At 46.2% G+C, this 15,764-nt stretch overlaps 1 protein-coding gene across 2 annotated transcripts in view; it reads right to left on the reverse strand.

Moving 5' to 3' along the window:
* Positions 1-15,764, reverse strand: part of LOC119660260 (Kv channel-interacting protein 1) — a 386,504-nt gene that overhangs the window by 200,619 nt on the left and 170,121 nt on the right. For both annotated transcript variants that reach the window (XM_038068719.1, XM_038068718.1), the window contains exon 4: positions 5,601-6,049. In XM_038068719.1, the coding sequence (XP_037924647.1) occupies positions 5,601-5,756 (156 nt within the window). In that variant the 5' untranslated portion in view covers positions 5,757-6,049. The remainder of the gene's footprint in view (positions 1-5,600; positions 6,050-15,764) is intronic.

Here is a 15,764-nt window from a genome sequence, read left to right on the forward strand (position 1 = left end):
ACAATGTCGGCCTGACAGGACGAGCCTCGTCCTGTGGAGAAATGGGTAGGGGTTCTTGATGGATGGCCTCTGGTCATAAGGAAATTAGTATGAGCAAAAAAGAATACGTCTGCACGCTAAATATTGGCACCCTAATTGAAAAGACCGAGGAACTTGCAAGAAACCTTCGGAGAAGTGGCGTTGTTATTTGGGCTCTATAAGAAGCTTGATGGTATGGTGCCAAAAGCTGCGACATAGAACGCGAATACGGTAAAAATGGCTATAAATTTCAATATTTTAGTAGACTACACACAGAATATGGTGTTGGCATTGCTACCTGTGAGACTTTCCGTGATGCGATTAAGTCGAACGATTTGATGACGAGCTGAACTTACTATTATGTCCGCTGATCGCACTATTCACTTCTTTATGGCATGCGCACCACAGGCAGATCGATCTGATGCACAGACCTATAACGTAACTTAATGGTCATGTGACTGAAACACAACGGGACTATATTTTCATAAGACGCCGACATTTTATTATCGTCACTGATTGCAAAGGCGTTCCCTATGAGACCATCGTACCTTAACGTTGGCCGTTGATAACTGTTTTGCAATTTAAGATAGAATAGCATGAGGAACGCACTGGCTCGCCAGAAATTGAATAGTAGCGATTTCGTGTGAAAAAGTAGAAGTCTCACTTAAGTGATTACCAATCATCACAAATGTCGAAAAATGGTGGAACCAAGTTAAAAACACGATCCACAAAACGACCAATTCAACTCTCGGGGTCACTAAGCCTGGCATGCGGTTTATCAACTGAAATACTTGACTTTGGAATGACAGTGACCAAATGAGGGTTCGTAAAACGAAATATCTCTACAATTTCACGATGACAAACCTCTGACCAATTGACAGATTTACAAGAATCCCAACCGGGAAGCAAAGAAAGCGATTGCTGTTATTCGAGCTGTTCATTATAAAGAGACTTATGATAAACTGGACACTCTGGACGGCAAGAGAGATGTGCATCGGTTTGTCAAAAACTGACACCAATCTACACAGGATATTGAATTCCTTTTTTGCATTAATGACAAGAACGAAACTTTGTTTACTGGGACGGACAGATGGCGAGAATATTTCGAGCAGATTTCAACGGAAGAATTTGCTGATCCTCCGCTTCCACAATTACCGACATTCGGATGAAATCGGGGACAGTAATAGGATCTGAGGAGGTCGCATCTGTGCTCCGGAAAACTAGATGGATGGACCCCAACACTGTGGCTTAATAAATCCTTCAATTGGATTATTCAGGAGGGTAGAATACCATCTGACTGGCAAGAAAGCACAAAGGTTCCAATATAGAAAAAGGAAAGGCAGTCGTGCAGATTATTCAAATTACTGTGCGATCACGTTGCTGTCCCATTCCATGAAGACTTTTCAACGCATTCTTGACAACCGTATTCGTGACATCATTCAAATGACCGTGAATCAAGCCGAATTTACTAAGAGCGGTGGAACTACTGACGTAATACACGCTGCATTGTTACTCATGAGGAAACACCGTGAGAAGCATCGCGCTTTTTACATTCCATTTCCGGATCTAAGGAAGGCGTTAGTTCGTATGCCACATGAACACATCTAGTATGGTCTGCGGCAACACATATTGCCAGGAGAACTGGTGTTTTGGGTTAAATTGCTCTACCAGGATCCGAAAAGTAAAATTCGAAGTGTGTTGGGCATATCAAAATCGTTTCGTTTCTCTTTCATTGTCCATCAAGGGAGCGCTCTCCCACCATTCCATTTTATGCTTATTATATATACTTTCATATGGGACGTCCAACGTACAGCGCCCTATACACTGTTTTATGCAAAACTAATATCGAGGAATTTTTTCAAAAATGGAATAATCCCCTCGTGCAACACGGTCTCAGATTAAATATCAATAAAATAGAATTGTTGACGATCGATCGCCATGAAACAGATACTACCACTGTCAGTGGCAGTAAGAACTGATTGATTTAAATATCTCAGATCAATATTGTCAACTAATAGAGAATTTCATTATGAAATTGCTTCACGCGTTAACGCAACATGTATGAAGTGGCGTTTCACAACTGACGTTCTTTGTGATAGACGTATCAACGCAGTGTCATCCGTCCTGTTGCCTTCTATGGTTCTTAGTGTTGGCAGCTATCTAAGATAATGAACGGTGCCTCACGGTAATAGCAACGAAGATGTTTAATTGGACTATTGGCGTAATACGTCACGGACTAGTGATGTTATGGTGGAAGATTGGTCTGAACATCGACGTTTATAGGAAACGACCAAAAGGCCGGCTGAAACTACGGTGGCTTGATGCGCTCGATGGTGATTTAAAAGTCTCGCGATGACATTTAGATGAGGCCGTTGAGAAAGCAAAATGACGCAACCGATCAAGACGTGGCGACCTCGCTTCTGAATGGGGCCAAAGAGGATATCTGCTACATGCTTCTGTCATCTGTCATAAGAGGGGTTTGTACCTTCTTATTCAACTCGCGTGGTACAAAATATAGAAATGTATCTACAACAGGACGTCTAGTTCCTTGATGTGATAAACAGTACTAAATTTAAATTAACATTTCACTGCCTGCAGTTTTCTGGACAACAAGAGAAAAGTTGAGGAAACACTAGATATATCAGAGAGAAATGCTTGCATTTTAGGAGAAATGAATTATGAAATTAACTGAACTGAAAAAAAAAATAATGCCAGGACGAGAACAGAAGTAGCTAGATTCGCCCCACGATATACTACTACGTAGTAAGTATAATAAGAACATATTAAGAATAGGAAATGGTTTTAGTGGGTTGGAATTTATTTATTTATTTATTTAATTTAACGGACAACAAACAGAGTAAATTCCAACTAACTATTGTCTTCAGGACGAGAAGAAAGCAAAAACTTATCCTACGTTTAAAACTACTTAAAGTAGAGAAGTTGAAAGGACCAAGCTGTTCTGCGTGCCTAGGAATCGGGGAATGGAAGTAGACCTCGAGCTCTGCGAAGGGCACGTTGAAAATGTCTGCGCTACGTGTGACGCAGGACGGCGGGAGATCTCGTCAGCGGCGGAGCAGTCCATCACACCCGAGGAAAGTTTGAAGAATGTGCATAGATCCAGATAGGATCTACGCTGTTATAGGAAGGGAAGGTTCAGAAAGTGGAGGCGGAAGGGGTAGTCCACATGAGGCAAGCTTTTCTTAAAGAAGAAGGAACGGGTGAATTTGCGTTGCACATTTGTAAGGGCGAGACAATCACAGCTACGGGAGGGTGACCACACCACGGAGCAATACTCGGGGGCATTTCTCACGAGGGAATTGTAGAGAGCTAAGGAGGGTTGGATAGAGTCAAAATCATAGGCGGAGCGAAGTATAAAGCCTGACAATTTTGCTGCACGATTGATGAAATCGAGGCAATGGGTGTTAAGAGGGTAGGAGAAAGAAGTGGGTGAGGATTTTAGGGAGTAGCACATAGAGTGACACTTTCTGACGTTTGGCGCTAAAGCGTTAGTCGTCCAGGTTAGATTGAAGGGAAACACAGTCCAAAGGCGTCGATATAGCGCAAAACAGCTTAAGGTCATTTGCATGGAGCAAACAGGGACAATTAAGGAGGGGAGGAAGGTCGTTAATAAAAAATAAAAATAACAAAGGACCCAGAATAGATCCCTGTGGGACGCCAGAAGAGGAGGAGAAGGAGCGGGAAGTACAGCCGTCAAAAGAGACGTGGCAGGATCGGTTGGAAAGGTTTAGGGACGAGAGTTTGGTTAAGTATCTTGTTATTTACAGTGTCGAAAGCTTTAGCGAAGTCAGTGTAAATGGTATGCACTTCTTGCCGTGAATTTAAACATTTGGCGACAAAGTTGGTAAAGTCAAACAGGTTGGGGGCAGTGGACCTACGTTTAATGAAGCCATGTTGCTCTTTCACTATGTGTTGGCCAAAGAGAGCGGACAACCAGTCGCTGACATATCTTTCCAGGATTTTGGAACAGGGAAGAGAGGAGGGAAATGAGACGGTAATTCTCGGCAAGCGAACGATCGCCACTTTTGTGAATGGAGATCATGAGACCCTCTTTCCACAAGTCGGGAAAATGATTCTCTTCGAGGCGTTTGTTGGAAATGAGAGATAGGGGAAGGGAGATGGACTTACCAGGTTTGAGCAAAAAGAGGTTTGGAAGACCATCGTAGCCAGGTCCGATATTGGCATCAAGTCTGCCAATAAGGTATTCGACAAAGATAGGGGTTAGAAGGTGAATGGTAGGCGATGCGGGGTAGGCTACATCCACTATCGAGAGGGATTCGGAGGAAGGAGGGGGAACATAGACTGACGAAAAGTAGCGGCAGAGTAAATCAAAAGGTAGTTGGGGTGAGTTAGCTGAGAAGCCAGAGAATTTAATGGACGGAGGGGATAACTGATAAAGGTTGAAGAAGACCCCCTGTGGCCAAAAGGAAGATTGGACGATAGCATCGAAGTCGTGGCGATATGTCACTTGGAAGGAAGCTATCACTCGGTCAGGAGAGCCATCCTTCGTCAGCTTCACATATGAAAGAGGTGAAAAAGTTGAGTTGGTTTTGCTTCTGATATAGGCCAGAATTTCATCGGGTGTGGTGGAGTACGTTAGCCTTGACACGAACAGCTGTTTCGGTGGCGAGGCGACGTTCAATTGGGGGCCGCTCGGGCGACATGAGGTCGGAAAGCCTGCGGTTCAGCGCTGGCGGGCGTCGATGATACACAGAAGGAAGCGTGCGATAGTGCTAATGCAGCGACTGTTCGAAAAACGCCAGAAGATTGTAGCGCATCCGAACCTGTCCCTCGGATGGAGGACGATTTTTCAGTTGGCTAGCGTACGTCGTCGGGTTGATACAATCTTTTATAAACGCACTGGCATAGTGCGTGGCAGATAGAGGCAGAGAATTAGTCGGCCGATTGACATCCAAAACAACTTCTCACGTATTAGTATAACCTATAGCGCACGGACTGTAGTCTATTACTAGAAATGCGTTTATAAAATCTTCCATTCCAAAAACAGAACCTATGTTGATAGGATAATGACGCCCCTGATAGTGTATGCTTTTCGTATGAGCTTTTACGAATAGACATAGCAATTTAAAATATGAAAATCTCGGGGTTTTACGTGAGGACAGCCAGTTCTTGTCTGGAAGTCTCCGTATTCACATAACGATAAATATATTGCCTTCGGCAAAATTAGAAGATATTTATCTAATAAACCTCAATTGGGGATACTTTTTTTCAGATCTCAATGTGTTTTAAGAAAAAAAAAATCCTCGAAAAGATAATTTCCTGCTTTCACAATATTTCTGAAGGCATTTCTGTCTAAGATTGACAGGATTTCGATTTGATTCAGATTTGATTAATGACTTAATTGAAATGCATGAATTCAGCTTCATACTCAATAAGGTCAATAAAAAGTTGAACGCTTTGAATTGAATAGAGGTCAGAATGAGATTTTGATTTGATTAATCTTTTCCAAAAAGTTCTTTCGGCTTTCTATAAAATTTACTTGGTATTATAAGTTAATTTAATTTTTGAAACGGAAATGAATGAAAACAATGAAAGATACTCACCGTTTTGAAGCCGCGATACATAACTCGAATTTCCTGCCGTGTAAATTTGGTTTGTCGACATAAGTCCTCAAGAGCAACTGGAATTGGTTTAGGCACACGTGAAGGTTCTAATTCGTAAACAACCTCTTCAATTGGACTATCTGGAGGTGACGCCATTTCAAAGTTTCAATTCTCTATCTTGAGCTTCGCAGTAACTACTATTGTACAAAAGGAAAAGGACACGTTTCGCCAAATCCACGTTTATTCAGAAACTCCTTCCAGTCAAGGCTTCAGGTATTCTTCTCTAAAGTAATCCTTATATTTAGACCAGATATTTGTTAACTATCCTTTTCGCTAGGTAGAACAGTGGTATATTCCTGCATAAATAATAAAACGTTGTATATTTCTACGGTAGTGCTGTTCCTGTTGGCGCAGTAATTCCTTGTAAACTCCTAAATGACATCATTATCCTGAAACGATATGGGAAATGTGAAAGTTCACGTTAGTAATGTTCATAATGATGTTTTTAATGATGACATTGAGAGCGAGTGGGGGTTGGTGTAGGACGACAGTGCATTAAGGATATCATGTCGTGTACATCTTGTGATGACAAGACATTTTTGTCTTGACAGGAATAAGAAACAGAAAGCGAAGCGCCTTTGGGGTAATTCAGACATGTTTCGTAGAACTCTCCTACTATTTTACCGGCAATGTAGTTTCGGTACTGGTATATGATTATGCCCCCGGTGATACTGTGCGCGTGCATATATTGAGGACGTTTCCTCGGAAGCTGTTTGTTTGGACTTAGACTCTGACAGGAAATTATGACTTTGATATTTAGTTTCCAGCTCTGTGATTCCGTTGACATTGTTATGTAGCTTGGGTTAGTTAGTGAAGTGGGTCGAATGTGTTTTTCGCTAATGAGTCGAGGCTCCATGAGTTTTAAAAAACTTAAAAAGGAACTGGGAGGTCATAGCGAATTCCTTGTGGAGCGCAGTTGCGAAAACTTTTCATCTGGAAGAAAATGTCGGCATTGAAATAATGACAAACCAAATTCGATGCCGATCTGTATTTGTAAGATATGAATATATGGGTTTGAAAGCCATCTAACTCAGAGTCTTTGTTTTTGGGTAGTCCAAAATGTGCTATTCCATCATAAATTGGAAGCGAAACCTCTCACATCTATTTAAGCAAACAAAAGAGAATCAGAGAGTGGTTTAAATAAGATGTGGATTTCATGGTCTCCTTTACGGTCTAAGCTTCTATGTGTTTAAGATATGCTGTATTTTTGCCATTTGCAAACGGAGAGGTACTTGTATCTATAAATGTTGCAATCATGGTGCATCTTCTTTTTCGATATCTTCTTCGTCATCTTCTCTTCTTCACTTCCAAAGATTAGCCTAAATTTTTAAGGATTTAAAAGTAAATGGGTGCAGCAGATTTTAAGAAATTTTGACAACTGCATGAAAATTAAAGACGTCCGTTTTTAAAACTTTTCTGAGGTGCACGAATTAGTAGGTAATGTGATATTTTGAAAAATATTGAGATGACTCGCAACTGGTAGTCATCACGGTGACTTGTACTAGGAAAAATTATGCATACCAACGCCCGAAATGCCATAGAAATGTTAAACTGTAGCCGACATTCATTGCCAGGCGATAACATTACGAATCAATTACTTAAAGCCAACCTCTATATTTCTATATAGTAATAGTAAATGTTCAATGCCAGCTTAAACTTAGCCTTAAGCCAGCTTAATGCTAGCCCACAGCCAGTCCGAAGGATAGGCAAACTTAACAACAATAGCGATACTTGGCATGGGCATTGGCTTGGCGCTCGACATCCATACCACCACTTGTACTGTGAAGAGTGATAATGTTTCGTATGTGATATCACATTACAAAGCATTATCTATCAGAGAGGTAATATTACCATCAATTTGGTAATGCAATGATGTTAGGTAATGTAGCGTTGTTTTGTAATGCAGCGATGTTAGTGGTCATATTAGTGGATGTTGCAATGTTTGGATCGGGCTCGCTGATTGTAACTTGTTATTACACTTTAAGGTGATATCACATGCATACCTATCTCAGACCAGACCAGAAATGTGCTGCAAGGTAATGACATCTTATTTTTCTTCGACTGATCGAAAATGGTCTGTGGATTTGTAGACTTGTAGACTGCGAACAAAGCCGCCAGCAAAGCTTCAGAGTTGGCTTGTCACTTGCTGGTTCCAAATGACGCACTCTCACAATCTGTGCTAAATCAAGAGAAATTTGGCTCTTCTACGACAAAGTCCAGACACGGAACTTACCTGTATAAGACAAAATAGTCCGAACGCATATCATGGCGATCAACGTATATGGGGCACTGGCCAAAAGGATAATAATAATAATAATAATAATCGTTGGCGCAACAATCCATATTGGATCTAGGCCTTGAAGTGTGTTAGAGCACTTCATTCAAGACCGTAACGGTACACTACAGTAGACTGTAGGAGGCAATGTGGTCAGCATTGCGCTCGTCCGAGATTATTACCCTGATTTGACTCAGGTACTCACTCACAGTTGAGTCGACTGGTATCCGACGTCAAATCACGATACAAATTCCACTGTCACCAGTGAGATTTGAACCGCGACCTTCCGTACGGTAGCCTAGTGCTCTAACCACTCAGCTACCCGGATACAAAACAATTTTGTCAGATTCGGCATATCCTTTAATATGAGCTAAAGAGGTTATGAGAAGGAACGCGAGACCCGCATATACTTTCTTTGCCAGTGTCAAGCTTAATTCTATGTTAGGTAATCGACACGAGATACTGGAAAACCTTTTCACACTCTAGACTACCTATTGCGGGTATTGGGGACTATTTAAAGGACAGTGTCTTACTCTATCCTTGGTCCGAACCTTTGAAACGACTTATACGATAGTCTTCTACGACTCGAGATACCTGATAAATCGCATCTGATCGGGTACGCGGATGATGTTGTGGCACTGATTGCCGCATGAATGGTTGAGTAAGCTTAGCGCACACTATTAAGGTGGTCGCTTACGATACGGGGTGTGACGTCCCCGAGGTGCCCGAGTAAGTAGTTCTGCCCCCTAGCTGGCAGCATACCTGCGTCCTAGGTAGTAGCCTCGAGAAAGCTTCTCGGTGAAGAGCGAACCGCGAATGACCGGTACACGTCGGGACACACTGGGAGTCTCCGGAGCCGTCGACAACTCTCTGTCGGCGTCGACGGGGTGATGTGAGCGTAGCTCTGCCAAGGTGGTAGTTGCGACGTGTATCAGGAGCCAGCCCCTTCGGGACCCTGGTCGGGAAGTGTGCATTGAACCGGTGTTAGTAGACCGCGTTGCCCCGAGCGAGCGCTGATCCGTCCGTGAATTCCGGGATCAGCTAAGCGTAGGTCAGGCCTCAGGGAACTGGGGTAGGGGCTGTGTCCCCGAGGGTATACCCGTTCTTGACTATTGCGGCCCGCTCCCTTGCACACGATGCGCTGGTAACTTTTTCATGGAGAATATTCTGAAAATTATAAAAAAAAAGACGAAACAACAGACAAGGAGGAAGAGCTGGGTGCGTTTGGGCGGAGCACAAAGATGCGTCGCTCACCGCAGCGACCAGTGAAAGAGGCAACGAGGGCTGATATACCCGATGAGACACCGGGGCGCCCAAATAAAGAGGAAGCCTCATCAAGTGGTGCGACTGACCGTGCGGGGATGGCAACTCCACTACCATGCAGTGCCCCTGTCCTGGAAGTAAGCTCAGTGAGAAACGCTAGTCCTGAGCGGATGGATTTGTGCACAAATCGAGTGGAAATGCATTCGACCGTCCTCGCTAGAGCCGAAGAGGAAAGGCTCATCCGAAAGTGCGCAGCAGTGGTGAAGCGTATGCGGTCGGCAACGTTCCTTCAGAGAAACGTCAGCAAAGGCGTCAAAAACGGGCTGATGGAACTGGAGGAACTACTGGACCGCGTTTCCTTTTATAGACGCACGTGGAGAGCAGCGGAAGACGATTGTAGAGCAGAAACAGTCGCACTCCCCGCTGAGAATGCTGCTTGCGTCAAACGGACCGCAGATAGCCCTCTGCAAAGTGAACAGGGGAAAAAGCGGAAAGAGGACGACGTGCCTGAAGGAGACTTTATCGAAGTAGTCTCCAAGGCCCAAAAAAAAAAGGCGAAAAAGGATAAAAAGAAACAACGGACTCCAGCGCCAGAGACACGTCTGTCCAAAAACAAGGAGGCTGCCAACCTAAAGCCAGTAGCGGAAAAAACGACGAAACGAAGAAGGACTAGACCGTCGGCTCTGCTCATTGAGCCGACGGAAGGCAAGACATTTGCGGAAGTCCTTAGTGAAATCCGCTACAGGATGAAACCCGAGGAGAACGGAGCAGAGGTGTCTTCGATACGGAAAACGAGGAGTGGTGGAGTTCTCGTCGAACTGGGCCCAAAGACGAGCAACAAGAGCACGTTCTGCGAAGCGGTCAAGGGGCTATTGGGGGAGAAGGCCCTTGTTTCCAGCCTAGAACCCATGTGCTCTCTGGAAATACGGGATCTTGACTGCCTCACAGAAAAGGTCGAAGTAGAGGAGGCGCTAAAGCGTGAATGTCCAGAGGTAACCAATGCCCGGGTAGCTATTACCTCTGTAAATGCTCGAGGCCAAAAACTTGCCGTGGTGGATGTCCCCGAGCAATATGCGAGGAAACTCCTTAACACCGGGAGAATCAAAATCGGATGGGTAGTATGCAGGGTACGAATGCGGATAGTCCCCACCAAGTGCTACAGGTGTCTGGACTATGGACACACGTCAGCAGCTTGCAAGGGTCCGGACAGGAGGACAGCATGCCGGAGATGCGGCCAAGCGGGTCATCAATCGAAGACTTGCAAGGAAAGCGAGAGTTGTGTTCTCTGCAGGGATCGTGGTGCGTCTGGCGAAAGCGTCGCACACACTGCGGGCTCGGGACGGTGTCCGATCTTCAGGGCGGAATTGGAGAGGGCTAGGGTGCGAACGCCATGATCCGCATTTTGCAAATTAACATGCACCGGAGTGCAACCGCTCACCAGTTGCTAGCGCAGTTCGCTGCGGAAGTAAATGCTGATCTAGTGCTGATTAGCGAGCAATACCGAAACAAGGACCCGTCCTCATGGTATCTGGACTTATCAGGCACCGCTGCCATCTGGGTTCGGGACGACGTTCGACTTCGTGTTCTTGCTGAAGGCCGGGGGGACGGATTTGCCTGGATCCGGTGTTTAGGGATAACGTTTTTTAGCGTTTACCTGACGCCGAATGAGTCGATTCCGGACTTTCAACGCCGGCTTGATGCTCTGGAGGACGCCGTTTCGAGCACGGAGGGACGAATCCTGGTTGGCGGTGATTTTAATGCCAGGGCTCTTGAATGGGGCATGCCTCAATCAGACTCCAGAGGGAAACGGATTCTGGAAATGGCGGCGAGAACCGGACTCGTAATTTTAAACACCGGATCCACGCCAACGTTTCGGCGCTCAGGTTGTGAAGGAAGCATTCCCGACATAACTTTTGCGTCGGAATCTCTGGCATCATCGGTGGACGGGTGGCGAGTCCTAGAAGACTTCTCGGCAAGTGATCATCAGTACATTGCGTTCGAAGTGTTTGACGCTACTTGCCGGCGAGCACCAACACGACGTTCCCCCTGCGTGTGGAATGTCGCGAAGGTGAACATCGGAAGGTTCGTCGAAGCTCTTGGAGCAGGTAGGGCCGCACTGGGGGGCACTCCGGGGGGTGGTGGTGTCGCAGCTGACACCGTCGTAAATTCAGTGATGAATCTGATAACGACGGCGTGTGAGGCTTCCATGCCCCGGAGAGGCCCCAGGCGCGACAAGCCTTCTATGTACTGGTGGACGGCGGAAATTGCCGACCTACGGAAGGAGTGTCATAAGCTCCGCCGTTTGGCACAACGTTTGTACGCCAACGAGGAGGCATGTGCCATAAAGGCACAATATAGATCAGCAAAAAGGAGACTCCGCAGCGCTATAAATAAAAGCAAAGCTCGCGGCTGGCAAAATCTCGTTAATGAGGTGAATGATGACCCGTGGGGACTTGGCTATAAGCTTGTCACTCGGAAAATCGGGGCTCTGCGGAAGCCCTGCATACTGAGCACCAACCAGATGGACCGCATTGTGCGGGCATTGTTCCCCAGACACCCTGTACGGGTTGATGTAAACAGCGCGGAAAGCGTCGTGGATTGCCCCCTTTTCACAATGGGAGAACTCGAAGAAGCGGTTCTCACTATGAAAAACAGGAAGGCGCCAGGCCCTGATGGCATCCCGGCGGAAGTTTACAAACTGGTGTTCCGCCAACGGCCAGAATTGCTGCTCGAAGCGTTCAACGCGTGCTTGAAGGAGGGCATTTTTCCTTCTCGCTGGAAAGTGGCCAGACTCGCGTTAATCCGTAAGGGTAAAGGAGATCCGGAGCTCCCGTCTGCATACCGACCGCTGTGTATGCTTGACACGGCCGGAAAAGTGCTCGAGAAGCTCATCAGGGGTAGACTCGCTGAAGCGATCCGTGCTGCCGGGGACTTATCCGCAAGGCAGTTCGGGTTTAGAACAGGGAAATCTACAGTGGATGCTGTTATGGAGGTCGTAGATGCGTTTAATCGAGCCGGGGCGCACAGCCGCCGATCTCGACGGATAGTGCTCCTCATAACGCTTGACGTCAGAAATGCCTTCAATTCCGTAAGATGGACAGATATGCTGGGCACACTAGAGAACTCCTTTCACGTGCCAAGCTATCTCTTGCGGATATTGAGGGATTATCTGAAAGACCGCTCCCTGTTCTATGAGACGCTAGAGGGCCAGAGGAGGATGGAAATCACGTCGGGAGTAGCGCAGGGATCCATCCTAGGACCGGACCTCTGGAACGCTTCCTACGATAGTCTGCTGAGACTCGATATGCCTGAAGAGTCGCGCCTGGTCGGTTATGCAGACGACGTTGCGGCACTTGTTGCCGGACGCACTGTTGAACAGGCGCAAAACAGACTTGGCATATTGATGCGACGGGTAAACGGATGGATGACTGCTCACGGTTTCAACCTTGCGCTGGAGAAAACCGAAGTAGTCATCCTGACCAGAAGGAGAATCCCGACCTTGCGTCCCATATCGATCGGCGAGTTGACTATAGAGTCAAAACCTGCGGTTAAATACCTTGGTTTAATGCTCGACTCGAAGATGAGCTTCTTCGAGCAAATCAAAGCAGCCGCGGACAGGGCAGCAGCAGGAGTTGCGGCCTTGAGTCGGCTAATGGCGAATGTGGGCGGCCCTATATCAACTAGGAGACGTCTCCTCATGGGAGCAACGCAGTCCGTCCTTCTCTATGGTGCGGAGGTATGGGCTGATGCCCTTGACAAGGAAGTGCATCGTAAACGCCTAGCTCAAGTGCAGAGGCGGGGAGCTTTGCGAGTGGCCTCTGCTTATCGCACTGTCTCCGAACCGGCTGTGATGGTGATTGCGGGAGTGATCCCCGTTGCCCTCCTTGCCAAGGAGCGCAAAGCTATCTATCGCCGTAAGGGCGAAAACTTAAGAGAAGTGGTTGCCCGTGAAGAACGTCAACGCACCCTTAACGAGTGGCAAGTTTCTTGGCAAAATGAGCCAAGGGGCAAGTGGACTGCGCGGCTCATCGACAAATTAGACCCATGGTTGAACAGAAAGCACGGTGAGATTGATTACTTCCTTACCCAACTTCTAAGTGGGCATGGAGGTTTTCAGTCTTACCTGCACAGGGTTGGGAAGGCGCGATCTCCTGATTGTGTGTTCTGCAATAGAGTGCCGGATGACGCTGAACACACCTTTTTCTCTTGCGAGAGGTGGGATGGCCTCCGCCAGCAGCTTTATGCAGACACAGGGGAGCTCTCTCCAGACAACATTGTCAGAGAGATGCTGAAGAGCGCTGGCAGCTGGAATCGTATTGCGCATTATGTTCGGGCTCTTCTTACTACGAAGAAGATTGAACTCGACCGGCAGAGGGATCGGACGGTAAGGGGTTCCCTGAACTAACAACTCCCTTCCTCCCCTCCCCTCCCGTTGGTGAAAGGAATTCCCTGACTTGAAGGCTCCCAAAGCCGGGAGAGCGGGAGGGCTAGCCCGAAGTAATGTGCCAAACGGTTCCAGGCTAGTTCTCTGATGACAGGGAGGTGTTTAGTTGGTAGTCCGCCAGCGTGCTTTTGCGGGAGTCCAACACTCTGTGCGTAAACGCATTCACCTACCCTACTCCAAAAAAAAAAAAAAAAAAAAAAGGTGGTATTGTCGAAGTCAGCGGTGAAATACCTCTGCATCATGATACACACGAAGATGAGCTTCTTCGAACAGTTCGCAACACCGTCTAACCCACAGACAAGGCAACGGCTAGAATATTTTCGATTTGCCGGCTGATGTCCAATATCGAAGGTTTTCTATCCAGCATGTGTCACTTGCTGATCAGTGCGGGTTTAGTCCGTCCTACTTGGCGATTCAGAAGTATGAGTCGACACCCTCAATAAGGAAATGTACCGTAAGCACCTAGAGCAAGGACCAAGGATGTATCGTATCAGAGCCAGCTGTAATGGTGATCGCGGGAGTTATTCCGATGACTCTCCATGCTGCCGAGTGGAGGCTTATATACCTCAGAAAAGGCGAGGAAAATAAGAAAGCTGCCGATTGTGCGCATGACAACAATCATGGGAAAGAGAATTGAGAGGTAGATGGATCGCGCATTCCATAAAAGACGTGCAACCGTGATTCGATCGAAAACACGGCGTGGTTGCCTATTACATAACCCAACTGCTCAGCGAACATGGGTATTTTCAATCTTACCTGTACACAATTTGTCATCACTTATTGAAAGGACGTGGTGGATGATGCCTGCCACACCTTTTTTTTCTGCATAAGGTGGGAGCGCAATTGCCATCACTATTCAATTTGAGGGTGCCTTGCGTCAATGGACAGCATAATTTAGGCCATGTTGCAGAGTGAGGACACGCGGAGCCGAGTGGTACGTTATACTCAAGGCAAAAGGAGGGAGATGGATAGGAGAGATGCCAGGGTAGCTGAGGCTTTCTGAATCCACGGGGTTTTGCTCCTGTATTGAATAGGCCTACGTGTGAGGTATTGTGTCAAATGGTTCCGGCTTAGAGCCCTAGACGCTCCAGCGGGTATTTTAATCGTAAATCTGTCTGAGACAGGAATCCGGCACTTTGTGCATAAATGCATTTCACCTCCCTAACCAGAACCAAGAAAATAAACAGAAGGTAAACCGACCTTTGAAGACCTCAAAGAATTTTCTAACCGTAGGATAAAGTAGTTGATGAGCTTTATGGGCTAGTTTTGAGATAGTTAACCCACTAATATATCGCTAATGGTTTTTTTCCGCATTACGTCATAAATACTCTAAAGTTAGACTGAATATTCATAAAAGTATGCAACATATAAATGTACCGTGCATGATCAATATGATCTTGTGCGACGTATAAGGGAGATAAGATGCATAAGAATGTCACTTGAAGTTCGCTTATTCTACTGGAGATACATCTGGTTTTTTATGTTAATCCTTCTCTATTTGCAGTTTTTTCTGTCCGAAAGGGTAGACATGAAAGTCCAGGGGGTGTAACGTGAGCACCTGCAATGTAGCCATAATTCCATGGATCACTTCGAATATGGATTGATTCGGAGACCACCATCAGAGCCTCGCTATGACTGGCATAGTGGTATTGGTCTTTATCAAGTGCAGGCTCAGCATTCATTACAGTGGATGCAAGGCCTATCTAACACCGTACGGCGCCCTAGTTGTACAGCGCAACTCCACGCTTGAACCCACATACTCACGATATGGACACAACCATCATGAAGCACAAGGGACCAAATACAGATAACCGGGTTCAGAGCACACGCCTCTGGAATTTTCGGGGAACATATATTCTATTAGATTAGATCCGGTGTGATTAGTTACATGAGCCCCTTGTAAACTGGGTTCAGACCGCCCTCCACGAGCACGCGAGAATGGCCTTTCTCTCCGGGTTGACTGGAATATGTCCGAAAAGAGTAATACCCCAAAAGTATTTGATGTTAGGGTTAGGGAAGTTTCGTTTTCCTGCCATAGCTTCATGTTTACATCTTTGCCAGCCTGATACGCTGGAATACCTGTGCGTAGATTGTTTAGTCCTAAAAGTGAAAAGTCGAACAC

This window comes from Hermetia illucens, chromosome 6 (genome assembly GCF_905115235.1).
Source record: "Hermetia illucens chromosome 6, iHerIll2.2.curated.20191125, whole genome shotgun sequence".
In the NCBI taxonomy this organism is placed as follows: domain Eukaryota; kingdom Metazoa; phylum Arthropoda; class Insecta; order Diptera; family Stratiomyidae; genus Hermetia; species Hermetia illucens.